Source organism: Eutrigla gurnardus (assembly GCF_963514095.1).
Source record: "Eutrigla gurnardus genome assembly, chromosome: 3".
NCBI lineage: Eukaryota > Metazoa > Chordata > Actinopteri > Perciformes > Triglidae > Eutrigla > Eutrigla gurnardus.
The window spans coordinates 13949368-13969108 of record NC_139917.1 but is presented as its reverse complement, the minus strand read 5'-3'; the positions used below and the strand labels follow the sequence as shown (position 1 = coordinate 13969108).

The 19741-nt window shown below is 45.6% G+C and overlaps 1 protein-coding gene across 2 annotated transcripts in view; it reads left to right on the top strand.

Annotated features, from left to right (window-relative positions):
* Positions 1 to 19741, top strand: part of ntn1a (netrin 1a) — a 55864-nt gene that overhangs the window by 25519 nt on the left and 10604 nt on the right. Inside the window, exons 2-4 of one of the 2 annotated variants that reach the window (XM_084005789.1) lie at positions 5307 to 5495; positions 13561 to 13710; positions 16288 to 16341. In XM_084005789.1, coding sequence (XP_083861915.1) covers positions 5307 to 5495; positions 13561 to 13710; positions 16288 to 16341 — 393 coding nt within the window. Of the gene's footprint in view, positions 1 to 5306; positions 5496 to 13560; positions 13711 to 16284; positions 16342 to 19741 lie in introns of both variants that reach the window. The other variant, XM_084005788.1, reaches the window with a different exon arrangement.

The following is a 19741-nucleotide window of genomic DNA, read 5'->3' as shown; positions in this document are numbered from 1 at the left end:
GTTTTAGAAGTTAACCTGATTACATTTCGGGGCGCCCATAGGATTAAAAGCAAACTGTCCATGTGTAGAGTCCCCTTGGTGATGGTTTAACAGCAGAGCAGCAGAGCTGGTGTTGGGTTATGGTTTCCTGTCCTGTTTGGGTGAGCGGTGGAGGTGGTCGGCAGCAGGGAGGCTGACCTGAGAGCTGTGTCGGGACCTTGGACCTCACACAGATGACGGGATATTTCTATAAGAAATGTCTTGGTGTGGATGCCGTCTCAGAGACAGAAAGTACTTTTATTTTTTCTCCTTTTACTTCATTGCCTTCACATGGGGGGAAGTGAGCAGCCAGAAACATGTGCATCTAGAGCAAAAGTGGCAGAGATCAGTTGCTGGAGTGTCTCTTTAGAACAAATTGAAGCTGTGACCGACATCCCTCAATTACCAGGCTTATCGTAAGTACGATGAGCTTAACCTCAACCTCCAGCTTGAATTCTCTCTCTAATGAGCCGAGGGAAGGCCGCCTCCGCGCTGCGACGGGACCGGGGTCAGTCCATGGATGCTGGGAACCACTCAAAGAAACTAATTAGCACACTTTTTTCCCCCAAAAGACGCTCGGGCTGGCTGCTCTCAGGCCCCCCGACTTTCTTAGGATGTGCGGGAAAACATTAACACCCGATAAACAAATCAGTTTCCTGTTGAATTCTGCAGTTGTTGGTGAAAACAGCTGCGAGACTCGAATGCAGCTTTTAGCAATTCCAGCTGGTGGTGGTGCACATTACAGGAGGTGTCGAAAAGCTTTGGGTAAGCTTAGCTTTATCCATCTAATTCAGTTACTCTTGTTTTAAAAGGTATCAGTTCACACTTCTTTTTACTGCTCACCTGGGTGGGGGGGGGGGGGGGGCTCACTAATCCAGCCTGAAGCAGTTAACTTGATTGAAAACAGACCACAGTGTCCTATAAAAAAAAAGGTAAATGTAGTCTTTGTTAACATGATCACAAATAATGATAACAAAAGTAAAAATGTACGCACAAAGCAACTGAAATTTTGAAAAAAGAGTTATGTAAAAAACATCTAAATGTGTCTTTTTTCTCACTTCTGTATTTTCTTTCTTATATTCTTAGTTGATTTACACGCAATGCCATTTATTGTCATCTATATTAACACATAGATGTCGAATCGCAGGAAGCAAACTTGTGTTTAGACCTGGTGCACTTTAAACGCATACAACTGTGTGTGTGTGTGTGTGTGTGTGTGTGTGTGTGTGTGTGTGTGTGTGTGTGTGTGTGTGTGTGAATGCTAGCAGTTGCTTTTATTTGCTGTGAAGGTGTGAGCTGATTGCTTGGCTGAAATATACTGAAATAAACTACAGCTCAGCTTTTGTGTCTCTTCTGAAGGGCAGAAAGCCTGATGGTTGTAAAGAGCAGGTGTGAGGAATGTTGTGTGTGTGTGTGTGTGTGTGTGTACAGCAGTGCTCCTCTTTGTTACCACAGAGATGGCAGGTATTTTAGCAGCAACAGAGAGCCGGTTCCTGAGGTGTTCACTGTGAATGTGTCTTGGCGTCTTTTGAGAAAATTACGAAGAGGAAACGTCCAATGCATGTTTTTTTTTTTTCCTTTTTTTTTTTACAAATATTTAGTTCACTTTCATTTTAGAAGCAGAGGACTAGTTTTGACTAAATACTAAATATTTATATCTCCTTTGAGAGGGTACCGGGGGTTATCTTCTCTCATGGCTGGTGTCATCCAGTTTTTAATTTTACTTACTTCAAAGAAAAACGAGAATTCATTCTTAAACATTGTTGTTAATGGCTATCGCAAAGTCAGCTTTGGTGGATAATATGTCAATATTTCTGTCAACATATTTCATGAATGTGAGGTAACTTTGATAATCACTGTACTTAGGGATCACACCACGATATCTGATTACAATCAAATGAATAAAGAGCAGCAGCAAGCAAGCCTTGTTGAAGGAAAAGCTCGGGAGCAGAAGGGTATTTAATCATGTTGCAATCACTAAACACGGGTGGATTGTTTGCCTGATAGGGAATCATGAAACGGGTGGATCGCTGAATGGATAACACTGAGCTCTCTGAGTGACAAGCAGCTGCTTCATAACGCTGCAGAACACCTGATAAGCTCACGCCAGACAAATCTCATATTGGTGTGTTTTTGATTAAACGTGTTTGTATTTGGACGAATGATGTCTGTGATGATGTCATTCTTAAAACAATGGAATTGCACCAACATTATCTGTGTTCCCGGCGTTTTCTCTGTGTCAGGGCTATTGTGTGAACAAGCTTACATCACGCCCGCTGGCGGTGAGTTTAGGTAAAGTGCCTCTCAGTCGTCCCCATTATCTGACATAATACCTTATGAAGCATGATACAGCCAAACACAATGTGGCCCTCTGCCCCCCCACACATCCAGCTTGTATACCTCCTCTTCTTCGGTATCCAACATGCCTTCCAGGACGACGGCGTTATTCTCAGTGTAGTCTGGTGGGCTGGAGTTCCCCCTGTCTTCATTGAGGAAGGGTGTGAAACAATTGTAGCGTAACAGAGACGCGTCTGCACGTCTGAGGCCGTGCACCGATCCTCCACCCGCTGAACCCCCCACCACAGTGATCCCTGCTACCTGCAGGGCGCGGAGATAGCTTTCACCGAGTGTGGCCCAGAATCCCAGAGAGGCTGAGCCTGCCCGTTGGCGTTTACAGGCTGGATTGACAGCCGGCTCAGTGAAGACTTGACGGGGAATAATTGAATCCATTGTGTTATCAGTTGATCTCTGTGGCTAAAATAAATGCCAATTTAGTCGCACAAATATCTATGAACAAAAGAAAAATGCGATGCACTCTCATCCCTCGTTTCCATCTGAACAGTTTTGTGCAGACAGAGAGACTTGGGTTGTGGCTATCAGTGGGCTTCAGGGGTTCTACAGTGGAGCCAGGAAGCAGAGCTCTGCTGTCTGAAAGGCTAACACAGGGCTATTCAATTGGCGGCCCCGGGCTGGATCCGCCCCGCGAAGGAATATTTACTGGCCCTTTTAGTGGAAAAAACATGAAAAAATGCTGGCCGTATAGTGGCCGATATGAGCTGCCCTCTCTCATCTCCACGCAGCAGTGTAGACTTGCTCCTTAAGGCGCGCGGCCACAACAATCCTCACCGCGCGCCCCCGCTACGTTCTTCTTCATGTACTTTATGTGCTTGATGTTGTTCTGATGACCGTCCACCACGTTGAACTACCATAATGTCGCTTTGTACTTTGAAAACACGGAAAGTTGAGACAGAAAAGACTGTATTTTGATAAGCTGTTACTCTTCAGACTCGTGGTGTGAGCGGAACCGGACCGGTACTTTTATAATAAAAATGCTGCTGTGTGTCCACAATCCGCTGCGAATCGCGCTGCCTGCTCGCACAGAACTGCTCGTGCTCACATGTGCAGATGCAGGTCGATTGTTTACTAGAAATATATGCAGAGACGGCGCTCCTTCAAAACAACATCAAGCCATGCGTGTGTCGTATTACGACATGATGATGTATGTAAAACCGGCAATCGTGCCAAGCTACGGTACAGATCAAATGACCCTGGTGTGAGTGCACCCTTAGTTAACACTAGGCACCCTATGTTTATAAAATAAGGATTGTTTTTTGATAAGCTGTGGAACTCTGAGTTAACCTATTTCTACCTGAATTTCTATGAACTGTTGAGTAAACTTATAACTTATATTTTACTTGATAAAATAAGACAATATATGCACTCATATGTCGTCGTAGTGTTTTACAGTATCTGTAGTTATTAATGTGATGCTCATTATTTTCAAACCATATTTTTCCGGCCCCTCATTTTGGATCATTTCCATCAACCGGCCCTCATTCAAAACTAACTGAATAGCCCTGGGCTAACGCCATGAGTCATGCACAGGTGTAAATCTAGCTTAAGACAACAATGGAAACATCAGATCTGTGTCACTTAAAGGAAAGGACAGGTATAAATCCAGCACACGGCAGTGAAGGGGATCGATTTAACCCCATTCTACAATTTTATTTTATAAATGGAATGGAAATATTGTGTGATCTAAAAAAAAAAAGATCTTTAAAGTCTTTTTTTTTTTTGCATTGCATTCATTGCATACTGAGACATAAGGCCAACAGAGATATATCTCTAATTAAACCCCTGCTGTCCTGCAGGAAGGACAGAAAGCCAAGTGATAAGGCACAGAGCTGCTAACGTGTGTGTGCATGTGTGTGTGTGTATTTTAGAAAATATATTGTAATTAGGTCCTTGGAGTGGAGAGGATGAGGCTCGGGAGTCCCAAACAGGCACACACATCCAGAAAAGAACAGACACACACACACACAAACACACACACACACACAAACACACACACACACACAAACACACACACACACACACACACACACACACACACACACACACCAGTGGAGCCAGGTTGAGAGATGCTGAGGGAAGATGATGAAAAAATCTGTGTGAAGAGGTGGGGTAGAAAAACAGAGAGATGCATCAACCAGGGGACCCCAGCTGGACGCAGATAACCCCCATTTACACACACACACACACACACACACACACACACACACACACACACACACACACACACACACACACACACACACATGAGCCCCAAACTGTATAGGAAGCATTGCTGTTAATAATGCATGAATGCGTCGGTGGTGGTGGTGGAGGACCGGTGTCTCGGACGGCCGGCCTTAATGAAGTTGGGCATGTCCGCCTCCCTGCGCTGCCAGAGAGTCATGAATAAACATCAGCTGGCTAATTAAACTTAGCGCTGGCAACTGTACTCATCAGTAAACAAGCGGCGGTGAGGGGTCTCTCGCGCATGCTCACAGGGCTTTGCAGGGAAACGGAGGGATGGTAATACGGGGCCTTCGTTTGCTCCTCAGTACAGTTTGGACTCCGGGGAGCCGGCGAGGACGTTGAGGAGGAGAGAGAAATAAAAAGGGAGTGATGAGTAGACTGTAGAGTAAGAGACAGAGAAAAAGGACAACTGGAAAGAGTTGGAAAAAGGATGCCGTGTTTGACCTGATTATCAGAATACTTCCTCTCCGTCCCTCAGTATCAGACCTTTGTTGTATGTCATAACCTCTTACTCCCATTTCCAGTCTCTGTCTTTACTGAGAAAAGGCACAAATCCCCCAAAATAGAAAGCAAAATCATTATTACCTCCATGAAACCAACTATGAAATGAGTTCACCGTGGAACTGTATATCATATAAAAATAAAAAAACTGTAACCTATTTACTTTCTCACCCATCTAAACCTCGTTTTTCTTATTCCGTCCACAGCCTGCAACTGTAACCTTCACGCCCGGCGGTGTCGCTTCAACATGGAGCTGTACAAGCTGTCAGGGAGGAAGAGCGGAGGAGTCTGCCTCAACTGTCGCCACAACACAGCCGGACGCCACTGCCACTACTGCAAGGAGGGCTACTACAGAGACCTGTCCAAACCCATCTCACACAGGAAAGCCTGCAAAGGTACAGCACTCTCGTTGTGGACGTTTAACGTGGAAGGAAATATCGCTGCTTGCATTTCAACAAACATAATTCGCAAGACATATATAGCAACATATATATATATATATATATATATATATATATATATATATTTATACACACACACAACATACTCAACACCAAATACTATTGAGATTATTGAGGTGCGATAGGAAACAGTTTGAAATGGATGACAGGAAGTGGGGGGGGGGGGGGGGGGGGGGGGGGGGGGCAGCAGTCTTTTCATTCCTGTCTCGCCCTCATCTCCCTCTGTCAGCGGGGATGAGTTGGGGGTCTGCCGGGATCGTGGAGGTCGTGGTGGTATGGGGCGGGTCGGGCTGGGTGTTCCCTCATTGCCAGTTGAGTTATTTGGCTTCGTTCGGGGGGGGGGGGGGGGGGGGTAATGACAGGACAAGCAAAACAAACAGAGCCGAGGTGCGAAGTGATTCCCCCCCGTTGCAGGTCAAAGACGAATGAGAAGCCAGGAAGATGGGTGGAAGAGCTGCAGGACAGAGAGAGAGAGAGAGAGGGGAGAAAGAAGGGAGAGAGGGGTTGCAAGAGAGTGAAAGATGGGAGGGAGGGAGGGAGGGAAAGGAAGAGAGGAGGACAAGAGGAACACACCCCCACACAGGTGTGCTCACTACTCAGTGCTGGATGAATCGCCTGCCATCAGCCCTCACCGTAGCTAATAAGGGTCACAGAAAGAGGGGGAGGAGGAGGGGTGATTGAAAAGAGAGAGGGGATATTTTCTCACCTCTCCTGTAGCTGCAGGGAAAGATAACAGGAGCTGAATCCCTGTGCAAACAAGCCCGGAGACACCTCCGAGTCGCTGCGTATACAGATACACAGAAACACACGCATACCTATTTGAAGGAATATTAGCCGCCCGCTGACAGAGCCCGAGTTTTCTCACATCATTCACCGGGGAGGAGAGAAATAACCCGAGCCCGTCAGTCAGCCCGACAGGAGACGCGTCCGAAGAAAGAATCCCATGTATTCCAGTTACTCCACTAATATAGTTGACAAAAAGGGGCTTTGTCACCTTTTCCCCGTTTGACACGCTTCGTCCCGCCGTGACAAACACACCCATGGAACGTCACACGCGTTTGCATCCGTCCTCATTCAATCCCTGACGTCCAGCGACCATACCAAGCATGTTTCCCTCTCAAGCTCTCTCTCTCTCCCCTCCAGCCGCCCAAGAGTTATATTCCTGGGTGACATTAACACCTTCCGTGGCTTTGGGCCCATTCCCCTGTCGGGCAGGAATGCAAACATACATTCATCACGACAGGACGTCGTGTATCATTAACCCCTATCCTCCGCTGTGTCTACCAGGCCGGCTAATTGTGGAGATTTAACCTCTTTTTCTGTTGTTTTTACATCCCTTCTCATGTGTCAGAGGCTTGATTCTTTCAGCGTCCCATAACTCACGGCCATGAGGGTTTGTTTCCCCTCACAGAAAAACAACACGGATGCCTCAAGGTCCCGCTGTGTATTTAAACACCAAATTAACAAAATGTTCAATATTTAGTTGCACTTCGTAGATAAAAGATAGAGATTACAAGACACAATAGGCTTAATGTTAATGTGGCATAATTAGGGAGATCCGTGTTTTCATCTCTTAGTCCTATATATATATCATATATATATATATATATATATATATATATCATATATTTATGTCTGGTAAATAATTCAATGGTATTTGAATTAGTAATTGACGGTATGATTTATCATCCTAGCACACATTTCTCAAACAATTTACACATTTTAGATCATGGAGACACATTAGATCATGCATTTTTAATCAGCAAACAAATGATGAATCCAGAATATTTCTGATCATGACAGGATGCTTTTATTTGTTTGTTTATTTATTTTTCTGGTGAGTTTCTCAGTTTGCTAGCCACCAAGCAGGCGGCCTTTGGGTTCACCAGATCAAAACCAATGAATGCTTTCCGAATTAAAGTGGAAACCTCAGTTCAGTTTTACCATAACTCCAAAACAGCCTGCCTGCAGTGAGAGGACTGATGTGAAAATCTGCTCTCATAACGATCCTGATGACTGATTTGATGTGAGGAGACTTTGGATAAATGAGTCATGAAGTGAAAGTTGAAACATTCAAACAATGTGAGAAATACACCTGTGGACCTACGACGTCCGGAGTGACCTGGATATGGAAACAGCAGCTCTGCCTCCCTCCTCTCCGGCCGTCCTCCGTGCACGGCTTGTGTCTCTGGCTGCTTTCCTCAGCTTCTCTGCTCCTGATCTCCTGCTGCTAACGCCACATGTAGTTGTTGCTCTTTGATTACGCTGCGTTGTGGATTTCAGTTGTACGTAGAATGTCAGAACTGAGAGCAGTGGTCATTTGAAGGGTGACATTTGAGTAAATTATGAACACAGTTATTGACAGGTCAATCAGTCATTGGTTGCAGCTGTTATGATCATTCTGATCATCATTAATCCGCTTCGCTGTCATCAACTTATAGGCTGTAAATATACAACATGTTCTCATGCATCCTTAGTGGAATTTCACAACAACTCAATAGGATCTACAGTATACTAGTAATATCCTTATAATATAATGATGATACACATCAGAGTCGCCTGCCTCCTTCTCATCCCCTCCCCCTCCCTCTCACCGACCTGCAATGTAAACATATTTCATCATCATTTATAAAAATTGTCAGTTCACCCAAATGGTTTTGTTCAATTAAACCCATGAAATATGCCAGGGTTTCGTCCCACCTCCTCTCAGCTCCACGCAATTACAAGCAAAACGCCGTCCAAGTCCAGCGGGGGGATTCGGTTGCACTGAAACAGACTCACAATAAAGGATCTGCGGTAATTACCCCAAGCTGACAAATGATACGAAGCATGAACTGTTCCTTTTGCCAATTAAAACATTTTTGCAAGCTATATTTGGAAAGTTACAGATGAAGACCTTAACGATGTGTGTCGTTCTATTACACTCTCTCTCTCTGTTAATGAACTTAAAGGTACCACACACAGCTTTTTCCCTACGTCAAACACCTATGTGAGCTGTCAAAGGTCCCGCCCCGCCAACGTCTCTCAGGTTCACCGCATCACAGCTCCAGATAACTCAATGAAACTCAAACCGCAGAACTAATTTCGGTCCGCTCCTCGAGCAGCGCGGGCGCCGCGGCGAAGTGACAGCAATTAAGAGGTTTGGTTATTTATTGAGCTCAGAGAGAGAGAGAGAGAGGGCCCTGCTGCTGTGTGGCTCTTGGAAGGGAACGGGTGCTGTGAGGAGCGAGGGGGGGGGATGTCGGGGAGAGCAACAGTTTGCTTTTCCATGCGTAATACAATCCTCCCCAAAAGCAGCTCATTTCCATAGGAGGCCATCAGGAGTGAAAGAGACTGAGATGTAGAAATGCACCTCTGGTTGAGTCCGAGTGTCAACAGGATCAGGCCTAGTTTGTGTCGTTTGACAAAGAAATGCATGAAGTTAAAAAGTGAATAGTGAGTTCTGAGAGGAGACGCAGGACTCTGGGTGGTCTTTGTGACACCGACATGTGACGGAGATAACAGTGGCTCTGTGTGGAGTTTTATCAGCTGTCTGTTATCTCCTTTGTCACCGTCATGTTGAAGATTTACTTTCATTTTAAAAGATGATTATTAGTGATTTCCTTGGGTTATCATGTTTCCACAACATCTTATTTCAGACTAGTGGGATGAAAATATCAGGAAGACACTTTAAGGTGTTTATTTGAGTGCTTTACCATTTTGTACATTTGTCAAATCTAAATTCACCAAAAGTTTGCATTAGATAATGCCTCATTTGAATAATTAAACATTTAAAAAAAATGTGCAACCCAGAATATAATTGCCTCAATGTAAGTAATCAACCATGACGGGTTCATGGTAATATCTCATCTTATTTACCATACTGTCTTCCAAATGTGTGGAATTTCACAAAACATATTTTTAAAGGATATTAAAGCATATTTCTTAAAATTTCTCTGAGCCATAAACCACTTCAGTAGCACTTCAGTGTCATTCCTTTCTATAAGCTGAAGGATTTTACAGAGCAGTTTGTTCGTATCTCATTCATAGCCTGATTAATACAACATTTTATTCATAAACATGTCAAAAATATTTTTTTCGTATTTGTTGGCAGTAATATCTGATTTATGGAGCCATAAAATCTTTTGACCCTAATACGTCATGAAACAAGAATTTTTAACCTGGGTTTATCCAATATTGAGAATTTTGCCTTAGAAATGTGTGCAAACTAGCACATATTTACTAAAATATTCCCTATTTTGCAAATTTAAAAACAATAAAAAATATTGGAAGTCATCCTGGTGATATTTATTAGTTCAAATCTTCTACCTGCAGTGTCTCCCGTTAACAACCCATCTTGCTATCAGCACTTTGCACCACAATGATGAACTTCACCAGAGCTCTCGGCCAAATAATGAGTCCTGTTCTGGATTAGTCGTCCTCAGAGGAAATCAAGCGTGAGCAGGTTGGCGTTGGTTCTGGGACTGATGGACCGAATTCAGGCCGTAGAATCCCAACATCAACCGTGATATAATTGCATCGGTCAGCGGGATGATGAGGAACATACTCTGCATATAGAGGGAAATTAGGCTTTTATTGAGGGAAGGTCTGTTTCAATCAGAATAACATGCACAAAAAAATAAAAAGTCCTTCTCCCCTCCCCTCAGCAGATGTCTTCCATTGACACAGTAGGTCTTTTTTTATTGACCGCATATAAACTGTTTTCTGCTCAGGATTTTTAAAATATTGTTTTTCATGACTTCACTTTGAGCTTTGAATTTCCAATCGGGTGTGTGTGATTTCTACGTGTTTTCAATTACGCCGACACATGTGGCAGCGTTGTGCGTCAAACATCGACATTTTAGGCTCGTTTCGTGGCCATTGTGGCCTAATATTTGGATCAATAATAAAAACAAAAAAAACGCCCTCCATTGGATAAACATGTCATTTAGATAGCTGTTTATGTATAGGGCAACATACCACACCAACCCTTTGTGCTCTCCGAAGATACTGGTGGAGGAGCAGAACCCTAATTATAATAGAACGCAGACTCGGGTAGCTTGGCTTCCCTCCAGGGCCGACAAATTATTCTTATTGGCACAGAACAAACCAAATAGGGGGGGGTCAGACTTCAAACAACAGCTTTATGGTAAACGACTGGAGTTCAAAATTCTCACATTGTGCAATCTCAGACGGAGCCCGCCTTTGAAACAGTCCTCCACTCTCCCCATTAACAGAGGACATTTTTCATCCTTTTATATGCGTGGCGCGGCGCCGAGAGCTTCTTTTAGCATTAACAATTCTGTCTTCATCTGGAAGCACGACAGTTATGCAGAGCTAATCCCTTTGATTCCACCCTACGAACGGTTGTCAGGGAGAAGACGACAGGGTTGCCTTATGTACACACACACACCTACTCCTCTTATCATAAACTTCTGTCACTTTTTCCTGGCTGGAAGTGTTGAGACGGGGGAAAAGGGCCCCATATCTCCCTCAGCCATCTGCAGCAGCCGCGGAGCAGAGCGCACAGCCACTTAGCCGCTAAGTGGACACACACTTCAAAACCCCAGAAACTCTCACTCACACCTCGGGAGTGAGCCGGCCCTTTAGCCAACAGGTGGGTCATCCGGCCGGGGAGGCGGACAATCTTTCATCCAGCTGGACAGCGGCTCAGGCAAGTCAGCCGGCCTTCAAGGACCGAGTGTGGAGGAGGGAGGGAGGGAGGCAGAGGGTTCCCCACCTGTAGGCCATGTGCTGTGCAACTTGATTTACTGGCAGGCTTGAGGCTCCGAGCTGTGGTTACCAGGAAGACGCTCTATAAATATAACCTGAGCTCTCTGAAGCTCCAACCAGAAACGTACTTTGCCCTCCTGAGCCTCCAACGGCTCTGACATCCTCCTAAATTTACAGGCCTGAGGACGTGCTGCACCGGCCTCCACGCTGTTTATTGGGCCTCCTGATGTCCCGTGTGTGTGTATGTGTGTGTGTGTGTGTGTGCTCCTCCTCCCACTGAGCTAGACACAACTAAGCAATGAAAGCAGTGACAGATTGGTCTGATAAAGGAACCAATAGATACACACACTTTTAAGGAGGCTTCTCTCAGTCTGATAAAGAGGGCGAACACACACACACACACACACACACACACACACACAGAGGAGAGATAAGCAACAGGAGCTGAATCACAGGAAACGGGTAATAGAGATAAAGGATCACGAGAGAAAGGACAGTGTGATGGAGGTGGGCTGCTGAACGCTGAATAACGGATTTGACCCGTTAGGATAGCGTTGTGCTGTTGGACTTCAGAAATAGCAACGCAAAAATACCAACAACCACGTTGTTTCCAGGAGGTCAATCATAAAGAGTACAGATTGGGTGTCGCATTACCACTTTACAGCAGTGTTCTCCCCGAGGCCCGCTGTAACGTGGATCTCCCAGAGAGCGACTCCGTCCGAACAACAACCGTATCAACGCTCGAGGTCAAAGCAGAGATAAAGAACAATATGCATTAGAACTGAAACGTAAGCTGTTTGGAAGCACAAAAGACACGAATTAGAACAGAAACGACAGAATAACATCTGCTCCCGCAGTCAGATTATTAAATCTATGAATACTCTGTAGAAACCTGCGGTTTCAATTGTATGCATAAGCTGTTAATTAAAGCCTGTTTGGACACTTATCCATATTAAAATTTCAATGCAATGGGCCGAAACGGACAGTTTGTTTTGTAAGCTGTAATTTTGTACTGTGGGTTGAAGCCGTCTGTGCGGTTAAAAACAAAACAGGCCAAACCACTAAATACCCCCACAGACCTCAAAGTACATAATTCAGCTCTACGCCTTTGAAGGCTTTTCGGAGTGACAAGTGACACAAGGCAGGAAAAAAAACATCTTAAATGAGGGAGCGGCAGCGGCGGCGGCCCAGCCCTGATGCTGAGAGGCGGCGTCGCTGGTTCTCCATCGGACGTAAACACAAAATATAACACTCGGGGGGTGAAGAATACAGTGGTGAGAGTTTGATGATTTACAGCGTTTTAGGCTTTGCAGGTTTTCCGCGAGCGAAGCGGTGGAAATGTTGATAGATCATCGAGGGCCCGCTCTGGTCTGGATTAGACTGTCGGGATTTCCCATCCGAACTGTGCAGAAGACGAATAAGTCAACCACCTCGGCTCAGCAGAGTCGCCGCTATTCACGTCCAGAAATAGATGAAAAGAAACAGCTCGCAGATAACTATTATTCAAACGCCGATTTCCAACTTGACAGGGGTTTGGCCAAGAAAGGCATTGAGGGCTTGTGTCGGGGGGGGGGGGGGCAGCAATTGGAAGAAATGATTACATTCCTGAAGCATGTGTGTTCGATAGACCCCCCAAGTTTGGGAGGAAGTGTGACGGACGTCTTGGGCCGGCGTTCAAAGCCCGGCATTAATCAGAAACAGGCAATTAGGATTATCCTCCATTATTTTATCATTTGGTAAACATGCACACGCCTTTTCTCTGCACCACACACACACACACACACACACACACACACACACACACACACACACAGCTGTAGTCCCACAGAGCGGTTACACACCAGCATGCACGCCAACGCCAAGACAGCCAAACTCCCACAGACACATTTGGGATTGAAGATCACGCTGATACCGTGTGTTGACAGATTTGGATTATACCTGATGCGTACATGCTAATTAGCAAAAACAGAAAGTCTACAGACTTAGAGGAAGTGTTGCTCTTTCCGTCACGATGCCACGCTCGCTTCAAAATGAGCGCCGAGTAAGTCCTGTCTCTCTGTGCACGCCTCCGCCTGTCTCTCACCACTCTTATTATTGTTGCCTCCACTGCTGTGTACGCACCTGCACTCTCTATAGATAGTATATATCTGTATCTCCCCACATAGGTTTGTGTGTGTGTGTGTGTGTGTGTGTGTGTGTGTGTGTGTGTGTGTGCGTGTGTGTGTGTGTGTGTGTGTGTGTGCCACCACTCACTGTGCCTCTCTCTCTTTCCTTTGTTTCCTCACAGCATGCGATTGCCATCCCGTGGGTGCCGCTGGCAAAACCTGTAACCAAACCACAGGACAATGTCCCTGTAAAGACGGCGTGACCGGTATCACGTGCAACCGCTGTGCTAAAGGCTACCAGCAGAGCCGCTCGCCCATTGCCCCCTGCATAAGTACGTGGACACCCAGTCTTTACCATATCTGCCTCACTGCAGGACCGTTGATGATACACACACACATGTGCATATTCAAGAAAAATCACGTAACACACACGCAAACACACTTCTTTTCTTCCGAGAGACCGACTGTGGGTTTTCTGACCAGTAAATCTGCCGGCTTAAACAAACACACCATTAAACTGAACCTCAAGGCCGCCGTCTCGCCTTGTTGGTCTCCATAAATGTGAGTGAAGACGAAGAGCTGTTAACGCCGGCCCCAACGCGGCTCGGAGAAACGCGTGTGAAGCTTCGGGGCTGAATTACAAAATCGATCCTGTTCTCAGCATCTAACCTCCGTTTATTAGCCCAAATCTAACCTTGCACTGCGGTCAAAAATGTATGAGAGAAATGTGGCATCGCCCGAGGGAAGATTAAAGCTGTGTGGAGTTATAGCTCTACATGACAATCAGATGGACTAATGTAGATATTCTGAAAACACGTTTTAATTGGCGTCCTCGCCTTTGTTATTCCATACGAGGAATTATGTGCTTATGAGGAATAAACCTTGACATGGATATGCAACATTGTCAGAAGTAGGGCTGATATTATATCGTGATATGAGACTAGATATCCTCTTAGATTTTGTCGTAATATGACATGTCGTCTTTTCCTCCTTTTAAAAGCTACGTTACAGGACAGTTTCTGAACTCACCAGATGGTTCTCTCTCTTCTGTTATTCTGGTTCTGGTTCTGGTTATATCCAAAAATCTAATCGCGTAAATACAAAAATATTGAAATAAAGTCCCTCTCTGTGTAAACGATTTAATCTTCAGTCGGCGGTGCCGTTTGCCAAGTAAACTTGAAAACAGAGTCACATTATATGCTTGACTCTATCAGCCATGAATCTACACGGGTCAATTATGAGAAGCAGGCTCATTATTTACACTGGCACGCGCGGCGGCCGAATACTGATGGACGACCGCTGATCACCAGCAGCGTCGGCAGAGGGACCCGTGGGCTTCAGGCGCCATTGTTTTAGCAGCCAATTGTTTTCCTTGTCATCGCATAGACCAATTTGTCACGGGACAGGGCCTCATTATGTCCACAAGTCAACAGACGGGCGTGCACGTCGCTCCACAGATCCTGATTAATGGCCACGTGAACGTCGTGCACGTTCACAAAGCAGCGAGCGGGTTCCTCCGTCTACGCTGATGATATCTGAGTCTACTCCGTCAAAAGACATGATTGTTTCTCTTCTTCCCTCACACACACGAAGCCTTCACCTTTGCACAGCTGAAACCGCCACTGTTGTGCACCTCTTTCTTTGCATGCGTCTTTGATACCCCCCCCCCCCCCCCCCCCCCCACAGCTGCTGTGTACAGATGTTTTGATGAGTGCCTTCTGTCCCTCCTGCACACAATAACAAAAAGGCATTATGTGCGTCTGATATCTTCCGTTGAGATAAGAGGGCCGTTCTTCATGAGCGGTTTCTCTAAGTGTCGACTTCCTACCTTCTTATGAATACAATGAAGGAGTCTTCATCATGCAGCTCAGTGTTTCCACCCCAAACAGCAGGGGACAGTGGAGGAGCATAACGCCATAATTAAAGATTTGTATCAAAAGAACTTTAAAGGCATAAAACATCATCATTTACCAGCAGGTTCATCTGAGAACCTCTGAAATATTTTCATGCATTTATTAGAGATGCATGTTTGTGGTCAGAGTCATATCTAACATCTGATTGGATTGTAGAACGCAGAGAGAAAGTTTACTGGCTATGTATTAATGTGTGGATGTGAGCGTTGACAGTGCCTGGAGGCCAATGCTCCGCCCGCCCGTCAACGCCAAGTATCCTCCCTTCACATTCAAATTAAACATTTAATTTAATACTTGTTGATTCAACCAATCATAAAAATGCCACATCGAAATAATTTACCGATAAGGTGCCTGATTGGTTGCTTTGGCCCATAAAACATGGAGATGCAGCCGAACAGTGTCGCTTTTCTGATTGGCTTTCATTTAAGGAGGACTGATATGTAGATGAAGCTGAAGCTGAAGCTTCTGCATCAGAACGCACTGTTGCTACAGTAGTTCTCCACCATCAACCAATTGCACATTTATCCGACACAAAAAGCTTGTCTGCTGGAGAAAAAAAAACAAAAAAAAACAGAGCTTTGAGCAACTCGTGGCCGAAAACCTTCCCACTAAAAATCCCCATTTGTAGGCTTTATCAAACACCCGCCCTGCGTTACCTTGACGTTTCGTTTCCTCAAATCCGAAAATGAAGCGACACCTTGATTGAAGTAAATGGAGGCCAAGTTGGACAACAGCAAAGCTGTGTAAAACTGTGCGAGCTCGAAGCGTTTTACCCATTTTGGGATTAACCTCGGAGGCATGCGAGAAAAACAAAACTTCAAGGTAACACACGGTGAGTATTTGATGTAAAAAGGGTCATTTTAAGGGTCAAGTATTCCTTTAACACTGATTTTATTTTCCCTCACATTTACACACTGCAAGATAAACACACATATACGGATTCACAACAACGATGGTGATCTTTATTTGTGTCTGTGGTGTTTTCTCTTGGAGTAGAGATTCCAGTTGTTCCTCCTACGACCCCGTCCAGCAGCACAGAGGAGCCGTCAGGTGAGTCTTTTACTTGATTGTTTTTCCCTGATATGTATCTATATGCAGCCACGCATCCATATAAGCACACCTGGTCTGGAGGGAGTGATGTGGAAGATAATGTAGAAGTATGTATAAATGGATGTGGGATGTTTCTTCTCAATATTTTCACTCCACCACAATATTTTTGTGTAAAAAGAAGAAAAAAGAAAAAAAGAAGCAGATTGCAGGATAAATTGGATCCCTCTTGCCTTTCCCCTCCTTATTAAGGGGCTCATGAATATTAAATCCATTAGCAGCTTCCCTGGGATGGGGCTCCTTTAATCTCTCACACTTTCACAATTAATCAGTCTAACTGCGGCACAGTGGGGTGTTGGTCCGCAGCGTGCTGCACCAAGGAAATTAATGTTTGAAATTATACCACAACATTGTGGGTTTCACTGCCCTCACTTCAAGGATGTGACATCAGGACTAGTTGCGCTACTTTACACACTGGATGAAATGAGATCTGTATCATAATAAACTGGGTTCAGTAATGTTTCCATTGTTATGGTAAATGTGTTTTTAATGTAGCGGTGCAGGAGATTTTATTCCTGATTTGTTTTGAAGGACCAAATAGAGATCTTATTTATGGATGCATTCTTGGTTATATGTTAGTGGTTGTTGGAGCTTTTTGCAGCTGGATTATATGGGATCTTTTTACTGCTGTTTTGTCTTTTGGCCTCGTGGTGGAAAAAAGTGTAGTCCTCTGGCTCACCCGTGAAGTTGCGGGAGGCCCGAGGTAATACATATGTGTATGCGAGGGTGTAGAGGCCCCTGCAACGCTGCTGTTGGGCCCCTAACGTTCCCCCGGACAGCTTGGACTGACAGCACAGTCGGGATCCTGACGGTCCCCCAACCCTCCTCCACCACGTTTCTTTTCTCCTCCAGCCTCTTGTCGCTCTCCTCCACCTCCTTCGTCTCCCTCTGTTTCACGCTTTGTCTTCACGTAACACTGTGGGTGGTGCAGAGTTCGACTATCTGGAGTTTCTCCGGGCCCCCTTGTCAGAAATCTGTCCGCTTTTGGGGTGTAGGAAATTTCCCTCACCTCATTGAGGGATTACTGGATAAGTGAGAGAAGGATCCGAATTACTTCATCAACTTGAATAAACGTAACGTCGATAGGCGTATTTATTTGCTTTTTTTTCTGTTTTAAACATTTCAACACCAAAAATATGCGTTTTTAGGATGTTTCTGTGATTTTTTAAGGAAAAGCTGTCATGTGAAATCTTTGCCTCCGGCTACTTCCTGGTTTAATGCGAAAATCCTTTTATAATCCCATAGATTAAACTAATGTATACACAACCTCAAGGAGACTGCGTAATGACTCAGACGGTGTAGCTACGAAGATAACCTGATCCCAAGAAGTTTTGGAGAATTCCCTCTCCTGTGTACGACAGGCGTCAGGCGCGTTGAAGGGGTTGAAATCAAGCAGATTTCAAGGTGGAGCACCTCGATGGACGTTCCTGCGTCAGGCCACGTCAGAACCGTGACTAGCCGAAGGGTCCCGTTGGACCACCCGGGCTATGAGGCCCAGAGGATGAATACATTACCCTCTGAGCCTCCTCTGAAGGTTGCAGAGCAAACGCACCTCTGGCTCAGCCGGGTGTTCACACAGCTATGATATCAGCCAATGTGGGATTGCAAACAGATGAGGGGATTTTATCAGCGCTTCAATAGCAGCCACCAATAGTACCTGCACCGGAGTAAAGATTCATATATTACGTTTTTTAATTACTAAATTATTATTACTTATTATTGGAGGCGAAGAAGAAGAAAAAACACAAAAACATATTTTAGGCTCAATTAAGACAAAGTTCATTTTGAAAGTATGTAAGTGGAAAATGTGTGTGTGATACAAGGGGGTGTTGGGTTGACAACGAGGCAGGTGCCTCAGTTGAAGGACGGGGGGAGGGGGGTATTTTTTGGGGAGGGGGTTGCATGGAGAACGTGAGGGAAAATAGAGTGGATATTAATTTGTCTCCCGCAGCAGCAAGCGGGGCTCTCTCCCCCTCTCGACCACACGGAGGGCTGGAATGCATGGAGAATACCTCCGATGGTGTGGCCCAGACAAAACACACATTGTGCTGCTAGGTCACGGATGGTGTGAGTCGCCACTCCCACGGGTCGTGACAGAGACGTCTGCGCAGCGGCGAAATGTGGAGGAGATTAACCGCTGATGACCTGCGATGGCCGCCCCGGGCCTGTCAGGATGCGAGATGTGAAAGTAACTAATGATGATGACGAGGAGGCGAATCAGAGTGACGATGATGAGGCTCGGAAGGGTAACGAAGTTCAGTCTTGCCTGTGTGTGTGTGTGTGTGTGTGTGTGTGTGTGTGTGTGTGTGTGTCTCATCCGAGGCTGGAAGTGATCAGAATCCGTGGCGGGACCCCTCCTTGGATTTTTTGGACATGAGTCTTGCTTCACACGCCCTGTTCGGCACTCGTCGACTCCACAGCGCTTCGCAGTCACGTCAACGTGGGATCTTATTACGCCGCTAAATTCTAAAAAAAAAAGGAGAATGGCGAAAGACGTTCTGCAACAAGCAGGGGCCGAAAATAGAACGGCGGCATATCAAATTCTCATTATCAATATCAAACCGCTGCACGCGATTTTCATTTCCCTGCCCGGAATCGTCTAAATGACATGAAACCCTTGGCAGGGGTTGCTTCTTCTCTCTCTCTCTGTCTCATCTCAGCCTCATCAGTAACAGAAGACAGATCAACTCATCAGAGCTGATTGCACGCCACCCGGAAAAACCTCAAATCAGGTCAAGACCTCTCACAGCCTCTTCACTGGCTGTTTGTCTGCCTCAAAACACACCATCTTCTACCTCTCCGGCGACACAATGAGGAAAAGAAGAGGGAGACTCCTTCTCTTTCTTACCCGCTTTCTTCTCCCCGTCTTTGCTGGACGGGGTCCAAACTCACGGCTCTTGTGTGAGCGGAGGGGAACAGAGCGGGGCAGCACACTGAGGCTCCATAATCTAATTACATGCTTTATTTGCCGCAATTTGTTTCTCAATCAGTCTGGCCGAGGGAGAAAGCCCTCCTCCTGGGCCGTCAATTACACCTCCTCGCCTCGCCGCCCCGCCTCGCTGGTCACGTTCACACCGACTGTCCTTGTATCTGGATACACACCCAGAGTGTGTCCGGATCCAGCTGATGCAGAATGACTGTTCGCACCCGGCTTTTGGCTCGGGAGACCACTTGAGATCAGATGTCACTTGCCCGTGTACGTTCGATGCTATCTGTTGATAACCGCTGTGCAATCACAAGTATCTTGAAAGACTTTTAGTTGGCTAATCAACTGTAATTGAGGTGTGTTGTGTGATATTCCTCAGTGTGCCTCCCCCCCACACCGATGAGCATAATCTTCATA